Genomic DNA, 15,932 nt, shown 5'->3' on the forward strand with positions numbered 1-15,932 from the left:
TGTGTGTGTGTGTGTGTGTGTGTGTGTGTGTGTGTGTGTGTGTGTGAGAGAGAGAGAGAGTGAAGGCGGGGTCTGTGCACTAATGCATTTGAGTGAAGGACAGTGGAGTATGTGATATGTTGCACATGCCTATGATGAACTTGATTGCTGGATTGTTTGCTGTTTTTGATCAGCATGTCATACTCACTCACCCCAAAACTCCTTTTCTGGACTTCTGCCAAAACACAGAGGATTCATCTGGTTTCCTTTTTATCCAGCCTGCATCTGATTCTTTTGTTAACCTAAATAACATTCCCACAGCGAGTCCCTGATTGGTGCTAGTCCTGGCGTGTGTGTTTGGAGATGTATCTGAAAGTTGTTTTGTCCTGCTGGGCTTTCATCTGTTGGACTCATTATAGTAGTCATCTCACTGGGCTCTATTAGAGAAGCACCAGAGATGGGCTCCCTATGAAAGAGTCATGATGGACGAAGAAGTGCTGATGTGCAGGTTCCTGCCTCCAGGCTTTCACCTGCTCAGGAACAGCCCCGAGGCGAAAACAACCGGGCTGTGAAAGATCGAAGAGCTAAAGTCAGACTTTCTTAGTATTGCTTACCATGAACTGGGAGGATGCAATTGATGAAACAAACAAGAAAAAGTTAACTAGTTAGCAAGTGAATTCTCTGAATGTCTTTCTAATGAAAGACAAAACAAACCAGCCCAAAAGGTGGATGAAAGCACCAGAAAGATGGATAAAGTTGTACCATTCTACCTTGTTAAATTTCAAACGATTTTATTAGAGTGTAAACTCTGTGGTCTTGGCAGGGCTTGGGAGGTGCCTGAGCAGGGAGTGCAGCGCCAGGGTGAGAGCATGTCGGCTGTTGACACCATCTAACGAAGGGGGGATTAGGAGTTTACAGAGGCAGTAATATGATAGGTCAAAAAGAGGAGGCACTCCTCCACAGCACTTGGCTCTGTAATGAATGATTGACTGGAAAAGGAGAAGCTGCCACTCGCTGGCTGAGTGCTCATCTTGACGCCTGCCGCACCGCTCCACGGCTCCCCTTGATCACGTTTCGCTGCTCCCTTCTCATCTAAGGCACCAGTCTGCAGGGAAAAGCTGCTTTTCCCTCTTATTTTTCTCCCTAATTTACACATTTAAGACATTTTTGTTTGCTTATTTGCAATTCCTTTTTTTGTCAGTGAGCCTCTCTCTATCAGTCTCACTTCCAGTCCTGAAACCAGCCCCCCACCACACACACACACACACACACACACACACACACACACACACACACACACACACACACACACACACACACACACCCTCACCCTCCCTCCCTCCCTCCCTTACAACCTTCCCTTTCTCTTCTGTTTGCCTTGAGGCAATGAACTAATTTCAGGTTCCATAATTGTGGTGTGTTGTACACCTGTCTGCTATTAATTCTCCCCTGTCTCTCATTCTCTTTCTTAATGAGATATTATTATAATTATTGTCATTATGTTATTTTCCGTAATGAACTTGATTGATGTTGTTGTTATGGCGCTATTTATTCTATATAATTAGTGTAAATGTGTTGAGAACTTCTACAGGCATTGATAGTCTGAGATTGTGGTTATGAGTGAACTCACTTTTCTCTCATCAGCTGACCTCAGAGTTCCCGCTTAGTTCAGAGTTTGTCTTGGATATGGAGAAAAGAGCTGAGCAGCCTGGTCACCACTGAATAGATCCCTGCTTGTAGCCGTTTTAAGACCATTACAACATTGAAAGGCTACACAATGGCCTGCGCTGGGCTTTGTTTCAGCCTGTCACTTGCACCCTGTGAAAATCAAATACTGCTTTGCCTTATAAAAAAAAACAAGGTGAAAAAGGTTTTGCCTGAACTCCCATTTTTTGAAAATCTGGTTGTGTTTTGAAAGGGTAAAAAAGTTTTCAGTCACTTGATTTTGAATGTTATTGTTGAAGTGGCAAACTACTGGAAGGAATGCTAAAGAAAATCTCAGCTGAATGAACAATGTTGAATTTTTTTTCTTAGAGGCTCTCAATCCAATTAAGGGTTTAATAAGGGTCATGCATAGGGACTTCACGCTGCAGGTTGGTTTCTTTTGGATGCTTTTGGGAAGTACGATGGGGCTGAAGTTGGATAGGGCCTGACTGAGGGCTGGACTCTTTAATGTGTAGTGAGGGGTCTTGTGCCCCGGAGAGTCATTGAAAGTGTCTGGGGAGCACAGATGATCTTTTTGGTTATTCTGAAGGCGAGGTCCGGAGATAATCTGACACTGTGGTTAGATTGGTTTTTCAGGTGGTACCAATTACCTGATCTCTCACAGGCCTCTGCTTCCTCCTCACGTGTTGCACTGGTGTTTTCACATTTGCCCTGAATTTTGCCAAGCATTTATATTTCTTATAACTTCAGTATATGAGTGTTCATTGATTGGATTCAAGTCAAAATCATGCATTTCTTGTCCTCATTTTCAAGTCCAGTATCTTACCTTGAAAACTGTGACACATCTTGAAAAATGTAATTTGTTAAATGCAGAAAGGCTATATGGGTCTTTAAAGGGGTCTTAGTTAATCTTTAATCTCTCTCTATGTGAGGGAAAGTGGGTAGGAGGGCCCTAGAAGTGGACACGTCCAGCCTTTGTGGGTTTGTTCACATGCTGGGGAGCTTTGAGTGCCTGACAGCCGTTTAACTCCACACGACCTGTTTCTCAAGTGCCATCGTTTGGGCCCTCTTGAATCCTGTTAGGAGCCATAATTACAATTCATGCACTCCCTGCGCTTCTTTGAAGAGGCATAGAGAAAGCAAAGAAGGATGCGGAGAGCTTGAGAGAGCCCCAGAAACTGGCTCTTTACGCCCGAACATTGGCCTGCATCACACTTAACTACAAGCAGTAATCTAAAAAATCCTGCGACATAGTTTTATTAACATTAACAAGTAACATGCTTATACAATGTTTAACATTAATATGTATATTCACAAAATGCTGAATGGTTATGTGGCAACATTGCAAATAGTGTTAAATGTGTTTGTGGGTAAATATTTATTTGAAAATTGTGGATATGGGTTTCCTAGTGTGCAAGTGGAAACCGTACATTCTATATGACACATTTTATAAAATGATGTATTGCAAACAACTTGTGAATTTAAGTATGAGAGAAGTGAAGCACATTCAATGACTTTCAAAGGGAAAGAGAAGAAAGGGTGAGCATAATGCCTAATAGGTGCTTTAGTAATTTCTGAGTTTTCATAGCTTAATCCGTTCTGAAAAGCTCAGAAGAAGAAAGGCTGCAAATGGCCCTCAGTATTAATTTGATGTGACTTCTGTACAATAAGGGCTGTGGATCCCAGAAGCCCATTTTCAAGCTTACCTTCTTTCATCATCCTCAGCCCTTGGAACTTTTGCCTAAATGTTTCATGAAACCAAGGCTGTAAGCCTCTTTGGTATTCTGTCTTTATAACGCCGGGTTTAAGACTATTATTACACCGTGTTCAAGGCAGAGGAGCACATACAAACAGCGAAGCTGCCTCTCCATTGTGTGAAACTCAAATTGATTTGGTACAATTGGGAGAGCACTTGTATTAAAACACACACATTCTATGGCTCATTTCCCCCCCTTTCATTGTGATTTTTTGCAAATGCAAATGAGTGTAGGTTTCCCTCCTTCTTCTGACAAATAAGCATTCTTTCTGGGTTTTCTGAGTGTATCTGCTCATATTAAAGCAGATCAAATAATGTGTCTTTCATCATTTATATCAATCATGGATTTCAACACACCATTTCCTCATTAGAAGAAAAAACATCTGTGCGACCAAACCACACATAAAAGCACTGCCTCATTACTCAGATTTCATCCTGATATTTTGTTGAGATAAAAGATAAAATTAAGTTCTGTGCTGTTGTTGTCAGCCTGTGGAAACATATCCCCCATCTGTCTGTGTAAAAAAACTATTTTGTGAACTCTGAAACTTCTGTGAGAACCATAAAAGTCACTATTGTGCCTTTCTTTTCCTGCAGAGAGATTTAGATTATTATCAATGTGATATGCTTCAGGAAAGTACCGGCTGTATGTCACAGCTTTCTGCGCTGTGGATGCCTTGCAACACTTTTTCTCCCATTATAAAAAATAATGTCAGTGATATACAGTAGATGCATGTTCATTTTTTTATAATTTCAAGAAACACACAGAGTCTACCTTATTTAGTTGTCTTTTGTTTACACCAAATAAGGGGAAACTAGCGAGAGACACACTGGGTGGGTCAGTGACCCTGGAGAAAACAGCTTGCATTAATATGGTCTAATCCAATGTAATTAGTCAAATTACAGCTCGCCAAGCAGCTTGTCAGAGGCTGTCGGCTTTGGCAGGCACACAAGATGGCCTGGATTCCCACTGGACAATAGAGAGACCTCAAAAGCTGCGCAAAGCTGCCCTACTACACTTATTTTTTACTAATTTCAGTCCATTTTCCCAGTATCCTCTATCTTTCTCTTCTGACAAAAATGGGAAGGGCTCTTTCAGCTCTGCTTGTTTTCACCATTTTCCGAGTTGTCTCCCGTAGCCCCAGGCCTCTAGCTTGGCTTTCTGCCTGCCTGCTAAGGTGAATCAAAATGATATGAGGATTCATAGCACGGTCTACAGAAAGTCAGAGTAATTATATCAGTGTTGCACTCCTCCTCCTACGTGATTTTATGAGAGAGAGTCAGATGCACGTTAACTAGCGCCTCTAAGAACCATAGACATGGTTAAGACACTTCCTCGTGCCACAGGATTAGCACTGGTAAAAAGATTTAAACTATATAATTACATGAGTATAAAGTACAAATTATCTAGTGCACTCAACAGCCAGATTATCACCCCTTGCAAGCACTGTTCAGCCCCAAGGGGTGAGCCTGGATGACAAAAGGCCCTCATTAGCATAAATTTACAAGCCCCCTCGTTCGGAGAAGCCGATAAGAACCAGTTCCACCTTTGCTTTGGCCCTGAATGGCTTGTTGTGCTTTTGGCAATGACAGATAAGTCAGGGTAATTCCACTTTATGCCTGAAAAAATGATACTCCAGATTCTGGCTGCATCACGAAGGTGTCACCCACGATAATCCTCAAAGTGCGTCCAGCAGAAAGGGGGCTGCGTGTTTTTCAGATGATATACTGCGAATGACAGAAAGAATTATATGAAGGGGGACAAATCTGTAACATATTATTAAGCAATTCCCAGTGAATAACAGGGATAAAAGGATAATGGATGAGGGTGTCGTTATTACCTTGGTGCTGAGGGAAGCGCCTAAGCAAAGGTAGAGAGACAAGATTAATTGAGGACGAGTGAGGCGCTCATTGCTCATCAGGCCCTCCCGTCTAACCACTTGCTCTTTCTGTCCCTCTCCTCCTCTGTCTCTCCGCCTCTTCATCCTTGTCTCGTTCTTTCTCTTCTTCACTGTCTTGCTCTGAACCCTTATCCCTCCCACACACCAGAGAAAAAAAAAAAAAGAAAAAGAAAAGTGGGATTTAAAGCGATCAGCTTGGCACTCTCAGTGGCAGCCAGAGGAAGCTGGTACCCAGGCCAGGAAGATTTCAGTCATCTTAAGGCTGACAAGTCCCTGAAAAAGTCCCATTAGGAAAAGCTTGCTGAAAAGACCCCATACCAAATGACTGCATCCCTTCTCTCAAGCTCCTCAGTAAAGGCATCCCAAGCTGTTTATCTGGATGATGTGCTCACTAAGTGTGTTTATGTATGTGTGTGGATGTGGCTGTGGGTGGGTCAGTACTTGAGCATGTTCATATGTTTATTGTGTCCCTTTTTTACACACACACACACCCACATTTGTCTGATGTTGATGTACTTGCTACCACACCAGCGTAGGCTTCATAATGTTTATACTTAAAAGGAGGCAAAAAAAATGCATACACTTCATGGAAAAGGACGTCTTATTCACGATGATCAATGCTGCTACAAAATTTAATATTATTAGTTTAAATGATAATTTGTAGATTTTCTCAACCTTGAAAGAGGTGTAAAATCTCAACTATGATAGATTTCAAAAACACAGGACATATGTGGAAGAGGCCAAGTTATCCGTTCCCAAACTGTGGGAGCAGCGATTTTAAACCATCAGGTATCATTATTTAATACGTCAAGACAGTCTCTTGAAAACATCTGCCAAACACTGATTAACTGAGAGACAAATGGGAACCGTGTGTTTTGAATTAAATTGAAATGATCAAACAGGGATATAATCCACCTGTAATTTGTGGTGATGGACTTGGAGATGCAGTTTTCACATGATTTTTTCCACCTACTGTATTCATTCTAATGTATGTTTGCCATCGCTTTTTAAAGGTTACTTTATATTGTGTTTGGTAAGAGTTGCTTACAACAGGAGCCTGTGTGACAATGTTGTACATAGGCAGTAACTTCACTGCTGTTCAGTGTTGTTTATCTTTACTAGATGTGAAGGATGAGAGTGTGAAGAAAAGTGCATCCACCTACAAGTCTGAAAGAGGGCAGTGTGAATGTCTGTGTGAATTAAATACAAAAACGACATAAACTGTGCTCTTATAATAATATATTAATTATATATTTCTACATGTTCCCACTAATAGCAGTAAGATCATGAAAGAAATGCATTCTGTTCTTGGATTGTTTGCAACAACCACAAACTCAACTGGCTTGATGCCAAACTTCATCCAAACCTCATCACTAGAGAAATATGACAAACTGTTTGGATTCTTTTTTCATTGCATTTCTTGAGACTTTATATTTTAACATCCACACATAAAATGTGTAAAGAGCTTGAGTTTTTAAGAAGAAATTGCATACCAGGATAATGGCTCCTCCCACCTGTCCTACCATAGCAGTGTTGTAGACAGCGCTGCAGGGCCTGCTAATGTGCGTGAAATACCATCCCTGACATAAATGTTATTGACAAACTTGGCTGGACATTTGGGGCAGTGAACTGCCAGCATATTTAATGCATATTCATCTCCTTTATCCCACTGGTCTTGCCAGAGCACCCGAGCTGTGTCATCTTGCCACACTCCAGCTACCACCCAAATGTATAGTGACACTGATTATGCAAATCTGTATCTTGTTTTCCCCCAATACCTGCATTAGGAGCCTGCTACTTTATTGAAGTTGAGATATGGGCCTCGCAGAGAGTGGAAGTGGAATACTGATTTTTTTTTTTTTTTTTAATAATCTTTCACAGTTTTGTATTTCTACACTTCGTAACAGTTGTCACATAAGGAAGGATCAGATGAGAAACATGCTTTGATGCTCAGGCAGACGTTATAAATCTTGGCAGGATGTAAAGGGGATTCAAATGAAAAGTTTAAGTGTGGATTTGGGCACGTCGTGGTCATACGACCAAGATTTCTGTCTGTGTGGCTTTATAAAGTTAAATGTGCCAGTATTAGTATAACTTCACAGTGTGTTGAACACCTGACACCTGAGTCATTTTGATGCAAAATTATGTGCTTTTTTTTTGTTAAAAAAGTAAATGACCCAAATTATAAAAATAAAAATGTTGTCCTTTAGTTTTAGTGGTATTTAGCCAATTTAAAAAAAAAATCAACAGCAACATTGCCTTCCAGAAAAAATGCCAATGTACTTTTGATTTTTATAAGATCTAATTTTTCATTTCTGTGAGCACAAGAATTCAATTCTATTAACCTCCATTGTTTTAGGGTGGAGGCTGAAAAAGACATATAACTCAAAATTTGGACAAACTCCTGCATGTGTAGATATGGTAGCACTAGATAAGTGAGGAATACATTATGTTGGAATTTCTGTGAATTATCTCTTTAAGTTGTTGTGTTTTTTTTTTTTTATATTATGGTGTTAAACATACATGTTCTGATTTAGCCTCGTATGTGTTTTTTATTTCAAATATGCTCATAATTCAATTTTTGGTGACCCAGTCTAACATTGTGTCAATGGCCAATGATGCTCTCCTATTCAACCAAGAATTGCTCTCTGTTCTCACTGTTACCAGGTTTTATGCTTTCTCCTTGCCTTCTCTGACTGCTCAACCTCTTCACAGATTTGGCCCATATTGCCTGGGGTCAGCCATTGAATACAGTATACGCAGTGTGTGCTGATCCTCCAAATTGCCATGTGTGAAATCCATCCCACTTGCTCCTGGGGGAGTAGTCATATCACTCAAAATGAAACGGCCTCTCGTATCCTCCCCTTATTCTTTCACTTCACTGTTCTCTCTGGCCGCCTGGGACTATGCAGTTGTGAGGCTTTATAGTGGAAGCCTATTAGACAAATCTGAGAAGAATGCAGCGGAGGTGCTGTGATACCAGGATGTCAGAGTGCTCTACAGTCTCATATAAATATATCAGTCATGCTGGCTTGGAGGTCTCACTGAATTATATTATTCTCCTATTTTGGTATAAACGCAATGCAGGGATTGTACAGTTCCATATAGGAGAAAATTGCATCAGGTTTTAGAGAAAATTCTTCGTTAGATTTATTAATATCGTCTGTCATAGTGTCTCAGCCAATGTGCAGTTAAAGCTATTCGGACGTCAGATATGATTAGAATCCATTTCCATGCATGAAGTGGTTTCCTATCACTTTAAAGTATGATGTGCTCCTTTGAGCATCTGCACATTATTATATATGAGTTTCAGTCTAAACACTGGTGTCACCTGTGCCTCTCCTCATCTCATCTGTCACAATATTTTACATTTTCCGCCTGTGATGTTATACAGGCAGAATGCAGCCTGCCCTCTGTCAAATCTGGGAAAGAAGAGAAGGGGAATAAAGGAAAGAAAGGACAGAGACGTTAAATTGCATTATGGCTATTATGCTGGAGAGGTATATCTCCCTGCAGCTGGCAGAGCAGCGCATGCGCCTCTGGCTCCTAATGAGCCTGCATGGAGGACCCTGTGTGGAAACAAAAGGCTGCGCTTGTCGGCCACAGCAGACCCCTCCATCGCCCCCCTCGCTGCTCCCCCAGCCCTGAGCGTGACAGACCAAGAGCAGAGCGCCGGTCCCTTTCTGGTGGCGTGATTAGATTGGGGCCGAAGTCTCCAGCTGGCAGGCCTGTCTGTGACTGGAGGCGGCCGTCCCCAGCGCTTGTCACTGGCTGACACCTCTGACAGGCAGGGGACAGCTTCAGCAGACAGGTTCATTAAATGGCATTTTTTACAGCTGGGCCTCCAAAAATGAGGGCTGGGCTTTGTCAAATCTCCAAGTCTACAGGGGCCCCTGTGTGTTGGTTTAGACTAAAGCTTTGTTGTTATGACAAATTTTTTGATCTGGGCTGTTTGAAATCAGCTCTTTTTTCTCCTCTTTAGCCTCTCTTTTGTTGACAGCTAAGCCTTTGGCCTGCACTTTGTCACAGCAGCAAAAAACTTCACTTAAGCTGGGTAACTAGAAACAGCCAGTGCTAAAATATTAGTTTACTGACGATCACTTTAGAGCTAACTTGTTTTTGCCGCAATGATGCATTTTTAATTCTTAACAATGGGCAGTGGGGTGTTTGAGAAAACAGCGTAAACTGCTTGGTTTATGACTTGGTGGGTTTTTATTGGTATGTTACCATTTCTAATGGATAATACCAAATGGAAAATTCAGGCGGCAAATTTATGACATTGTTAAATTACAAACATAAAATAAAATGAGCAGAGACTGTGCAGAAAATGACAAACCATTCAGAGACATTGAAATAACTTAATATGTATTCAAATAACAGCTCACTAGTGCATTGATGGAGTAAGACGTTGTAGCCTTCCCATGATGAATATTTGTATGACTTGCCTTTCAGCATTGCACTCAGAAGACACATCTAGAACATCTGGTTGCAGAGCAGGCGGGGGATAAAAGCTACCCTGACTACTAGTGAGCTGCTGTTGGCCCTCAGCAGTGCATTTGCAGCTATAGCTAACCCTCCACCTAACCTCCCCTCCTCTCTATCCCCCCCTCTAGTCAGCACACTGCATCCTCTGGGCTATGCTGTCTCTATGACAACTGTTTGAGTTGGGGGTTGCAGAGGTGTCAAGCAGGGGCATTACTGGGAGGAGAGCACCAGAGATGTTGTGCTGCACATCCAGTATCTCCACCTAATCCAATTTTAATTGAGCTCCAGAGATTTTGGATGTGGCATGGAGGTCGGGCATGAGCTATTCCAGGGAGAAATTAAGGCAGCCCGGCTCACGCTGCACTCCTCCAGCCTGTCACTATTTTAAATGAGCATTAGCATCAGGCCTAACCCAGCTGAACATCTCATTCTGCTTCCCTCCCTCCCTGCTTACTTCACCTCAATCACCCCCCCATACACATACAGACATCCACACACACACACACACACACACACACACACACACACACACACACACACTAATGGTACTGTAGGGCCTCACCCCCTTACTGCTCTGCTATATCTTTATTCTCCCTCACACACTCTCTGCACTGAACCTATGTGTGATTATAACCTTGGGAGTTGATGAGGTTGCTCTGCGGCTCATACTGTTGGACAAAATTGTTCAGTCAGAGGGAAGTGAGATGGAGGGGGGGGGGGGGGGGGAAGGTGTGTGAGGGGACCATTCTCACCTGTCAGAACAACTGTCGTGGTTTTCTGTGCGTGGTCCTGCAGTCCCAGTGGTGCTGCATACACTAATGATCCTTTGTCTGCCCTCTCCTCTCCTTGGTATGATGGTTTTTATTGATTATTTATGTGTCACTGACCCAGGGGATCGTTTTTTGACCACTTACCTTTACTGTAGACCAACTGAACAAGTGTGAAAGCTTCACATTGTGTAGAAAAGTGCCTTGAGATATCATTTAATGCCTCACAAATGCTTTGTTACAATGGAATTAAGGAGTTTAATTTTGAATACAACTCATGAAATAATTATGAAAAAGGTCATTTGAGTACCATAATGGTTAGAGTAAATTAGCTTGTGAGCAGCAGGTTGAATTCCCACAAGAGTGAACTACAATACTTTTCCATCTCCAGCCACTGTTAACAAGACAGCTATATTAAGATACTCAGCGACTGGCAGTAGGAAGTTTTATTCAGAATAACTATATGAGAGTACTTTTTAAAAGACTGAGTATCTTTCATTAGCTATTGTCTTTGTTTTTAAGAAATACTAAAAGGCACAGCAGCTGCCAACTTTTAATAGCAAGGCAGTGAATACATTTCAAACACTGATCTCTCCTTCGTAGGATTTTACTCAAAACAGAGTTGACTCATCTAATGTTTTTGTGAATGCATCAAAGCAAAGCAGTGGCTAAGTTTACATCAATACAAATAACTTAAATAATAATATAAGAACTTGCCCCATTTAAATATTTCACAGAGGACATTTTGACACGTGAAAGTCAGAAAAGCACAGGTGTGCATGCTGGCTCACTGTCACACTGTCACGGCTTATTGGGACACTTAAATCAGAGCTGTCATCAATTTTCTTGCATTTCATTAGTATTTCCTGCTATGAGAACTCAAAAAATCTTTATTAAGTTTATCCTGATTTTTCTGTCCTCCTCTTCTATCTTATAGGTCTTAGCATACACTGAAGGCTTACACGGAAAGTGGATGTTCAGTGAGATCCGGGCAGTCTTTGCAAGACGGTACCTCCTTCAGAACACCGCAATGGAGGTCTTTATGGCAAACAGAAGTAGGTGAAGTGCCAATTACAGTTTTTAGAAGTCAAGTTTTTTTCCTTTACCCATCATTAAGTAATGTGTCTCACTGTTCACAGCATCAGTCCTGTTCAACTTTCCTGACCAGGCTACAGTAAAGAAAGTGGTCTACAGCCTTCCTCGAGTTGGAGTGGGAACCAGCTACGGGCTCCCACAAGCTAGGTGGGTCACACTCTCTCAGAAGTAATGCCAGAATAAAACTAACAGAACACAGAACAGCTATTTCTAGTTTCATCCCTTCGTTGCCTTCGTTGCCTACGTTACATCTTCTGTTTTGTGTGTTGGAGCGTCTGTGCAGTTTGGCCTGTAGCAGTCATTTGAAGTCCCATTGCTCCCGTCATTGAAGTGAATGTGCACTGACCCTGACTGAACTGACCTAATTCTCTGACAGAAGACTCTATACAGCAGGGCTGCAGCCAGGCCACTGCAGACAGAGAAAACCCCAGATTCACAATGATAACAGGCCTATTTATACACAGCTACGAAGCAAGAGTGTTTCCTTCAGTCTTACATTAATTAAGTGGAATACAAGTGGAGTATAAGGCAAACCTCCCTGAATTAGCACTTAATTAACTGTATCATTTAAGGGTACTTTAATTGGACCTAGCTCATTTAAGCTACTGGAATCAAAATGATGTAACTGTGAAAACCACTGCATTGTATGCTTTCTTAGATTGCAGGTTGAAATGTTTTATGTATGCTCTTCGTCTCAGTGTGTTCATTATAAAACTGAAGTGCTAAACATAGAGTTGGTTATCATCTATTAAATGTCATCATTCATGTCCCACTTTACTGTGATGTAGCCAATCCTTAGAATTTAAGCTCAGCTTCATATACAGTACTGTAAGTGCTCTTTGGCTTTAACATTTTACAAATATAAGTTTGAAAATGTCCATAACTAAAAACCAACCGTCTGTTGTCTGACTTAAAGTTTAAATGTTTTTCCAGGCGCATCTCCCTGGCCACCCCCCGGCAGCTTTTTAAATCCTCAAACATGACCCAGCGCTGGCAGAGGAGAGAGATATCTAACTTTGAGTACCTCATGTTTCTCAACACTATATCAGGTAAGGCTTCCTAATGATGTACAAACCTGTACATCCCAAGTGAAACTCTATGCTTATGATTTGGAAAAAAAATGAAGCTACAGAAGTAATATATTCAGGGTTTTTTTTTACACCCATCAGTTAAATAGATAGATTCTGGTTTGTTTTTCTTCCTTATGCAGGCAAAATTTACAAGTGCTGAAAGTGTTATGTTTTAAACTATTATCTATGTGAACATCTTCCCTATTAGAGTCTCATGACTTTAGGTTTAGCAATCATGATTAATAAACTTTATGTGTCAGTGGCACTGGAAACATACTATAGGAGTTCTCAGGTATGTCCTATTTATTTAAGAATCCATCGTATCCTTAAGTGGTCCTCAACGCGGTACGCTTCAGTGTTCGTAGGAGTCTGCTGTTTGAAGCAAAGAGCAGGCACAGCAGATTTTGCCAGATAATTAGTGCCTGGCTTTGTGAGAGCATAGACATGTGTGTCTGTGGAGTTGAGAGGCTCTGTTGTCGACTCTCTGATCTGAACTGCAACTAACAGGGGAGGCGAGAGCGACTGCACGCTACTTTGCTCTGAGAAGTGTCATCCTTTCTCTCACTGCATATTCATGCATATTTATATTTAGCCCATGCTTGAGTTCGATACATTATTGTCAGCTAATTAGATGTAAGGCAGACAGAAAAACATGCCCAAAATTCATTAAAAATCCCTGGTAATGACCTGGGCTGACAGGGATGTCAGAATAGTGTGGGCGGTAGACAGGCGGGGGGTGAAGTGCTGGGAAGAGGTGCGAATGGGAAGTGGTCTTCTAATTAAACACTATTCCACTGCTATTAACATCCTGCCATCCTAACCCAGGCCTCAGCACCATGGTCTAACCACACCAACGCCCCTGACTCTTCCTCAACATTCAGCCCGATGATGTCTTTTCACTATGTGGCATTAACCTGGATAATTATGCTCTCCAGCTTCCCCGAGACCCTGGCTACTTCTCAGAAGCCCTAGCATTGACTAGCCTGTCAGACGTTATTACTCGCTCAGCTAGATTTAGGTTCTCTAATGGCGATGTGCTGCGCTCCATGAGCGAGCAGAGACATACCTGCTGGATTGGTTGAGAAAATCTTGTACGTAATCATTAAATAACTCTATGACTATAGCTAGCAGATTTAGGAATAGTTATCTTATTTAACTTATTGTCTTTTGATACCACATTGATTTGAAAGCTTATAATGTGATATGGAGATAGAATGTCACATTATACAATTAAACTTGCAGATCTGAGCTATTCTTGGTTTCTGTAAGTGCTTCATTAACGTCAATAATCACAAAAAATTGTAACATTATCAATGCAAAATGTACAGGAGTGTCTTATTCTTGCAGTCATCATTGTGTGATGATGCTACTTGTGACTTTCTACTTTCCATTGACCTACACGAGTAATCATCAACACTGGAGAGGAAAAAAAACCCAAATGTGAAATGTGTCTGAGCCAATATGTGGTAACACTTGTATTGTGTTAAGAAAGGACATCATAGGAATGTGTTCAGACCTTATAGTTGACATTTCTTCCTTTTGTAATTTACTTTCATTTGTCTTAGTGAGTAAAAATAAATGTCATTGCCTTTTTTTTACTGTCATTTTTGCTTTGAATTTACGCTTTAATATTGATTTATTAACAGCTGTAAAAAATTCAACAAAACCATCCACAGCAGACCTATCCCCGTCCTGGATTACAACTGGCCACCACCTGACCTCACAGCTGTATCAGTGTCATCTTCAAAAGAAAAGTAGAGCATCAGTGACAAAATGTTACATGCTCTCTGCTTTTCCCATGGATTTCCTATGACACGTTTTGCCATCTGAAAACCATATTCCCACTGCCAGAGCATAATTCACATCTGGCCAATCAGCGGATCAAACTTGCAGTGACATTTTAAGCGTGTGGAGTCATGGCCCCCAGAAGAACCTATATCTCTCTAATTACATCCATTCCCTACAACGTAAAAATACGTATGCAGGCTTTAAAATTAAAGACTCCCACAGTCCATTGATACATTACACTCAGCAGGCTAAGGCATGGGGAGCACAGAAAACATTCTCACGCAGCAGTCAAAGCTTACCATTAGTATACGTGTTTCCCTGGCAGACTCCCTATGAGACAGGAAGTGTGTCTGACGGAGGGTCCAGAGATTGGGGGCTTGTTGGAATGTTGCATGCTGATCCCCCAAAGTAACTGAAGCCTCGAGTGTACCCTGCCCCGCTTTCAACCCCTCTGTTCCCATCCAACCCTTCATCACTCACAGATTTCCGTCTGCTCTGTGTGTCTAGGGAGGACGTACAATGACCTGAACCAGTACCCGGTCTTTCCCTGGGTCCTCACCAACTACGACTCAGAGGAGCTGGACTTGACCTTACCAGGGAACTTCAGAGATCTCTCAAAGGTACTAAAGCCCCTTGGCCATACACCTCAGTATGATGGAGGAGGGGACGCGGGGCAAGAAGGGGCAGCTCTAAGTGGAGCAGATTTTCTTATAAAGGCCCAGACTGTAAAAGAATACATATTTAATGGTAAAGCAAACACATGCAGAGGTGGAATGCGGAAAGTGGAAAATGCTGATTGTAACTTCCTAAAATGTTCAAATCTCATACTGTCTTGTATCAAAGATTCAGCACAACATTTGGATATCTGTTAATTGTATCCACCAAATGTTTCCATTTAGTAATTCAGTTCTTAGTAGTGACATTTAGTCTCTGCTTGAGTTTGACTTATTTTGAAGGTTGATGAACTGATAAGAGCAGGTCACAAGCACAGCTCAGCATTGCAGTGAAAGTCGTTCTAATTGTGGCAGGTCGAAAACACATCAAGCTGTGCAGTAGCGAGAGTTCTGCTAACGCTGCCAAATCACAAGAGCTCAGACACAATGACACTAATGCCCCACAACCCTAGGAGATAAAGTTCAACGTTATGTTTGCTCTGTCTTTAAATGAAGGGGAAAAAGCAGATCACCCTACCACAAACTGTGGCCTGGTTTACTGGTTTACCACCCCCTCTCTCTCTCTCTCTCTCTCTCTCTCTCTCTCTCTCTCTCTCTCTCTCTCTCTCTCTCTCTCTCTCTCTCTCTCTCTCTCTCTCTCTCTCTCTCTCTCTCCCTCTCTCGCACACGCACACTGCAGCTCACTGACCTGAAAACAGTCGCATTCCTGTCTGAGCTCTCTTTCTCTCGCTCACTTTATCGCTCCCTCATTC

General features: G+C 41.7%; 1 protein-coding gene across 2 annotated transcripts in view; it reads left to right on the forward strand.

Moving 5' to 3' along the window:
- nbeab (neurobeachin b) overlaps window positions 1-15,932 on the forward strand; it is a 212,246-nt gene that overhangs the window by 164,582 nt on the left and 31,732 nt on the right. For both annotated transcript variants that reach the window (XM_062419729.1, XM_062419730.1), the window contains 4 exons: window positions 11,491-11,608; window positions 11,693-11,795; window positions 12,582-12,697; window positions 15,014-15,126. In XM_062419729.1, coding sequence (XP_062275713.1) covers window positions 11,491-11,608; window positions 11,693-11,795; window positions 12,582-12,697; window positions 15,014-15,126 — 450 coding nt within the window. The remainder of the gene's footprint in view (window positions 1-11,490; window positions 11,609-11,692; window positions 11,796-12,581; window positions 12,698-15,013; window positions 15,127-15,932) is intronic.

The sequence above is a fragment of the Scomber scombrus genome, chromosome 5, assembly GCF_963691925.1.
Source record: "Scomber scombrus chromosome 5, fScoSco1.1, whole genome shotgun sequence".
In the NCBI taxonomy this organism is placed as follows: domain Eukaryota; kingdom Metazoa; phylum Chordata; class Actinopteri; order Scombriformes; family Scombridae; genus Scomber; species Scomber scombrus.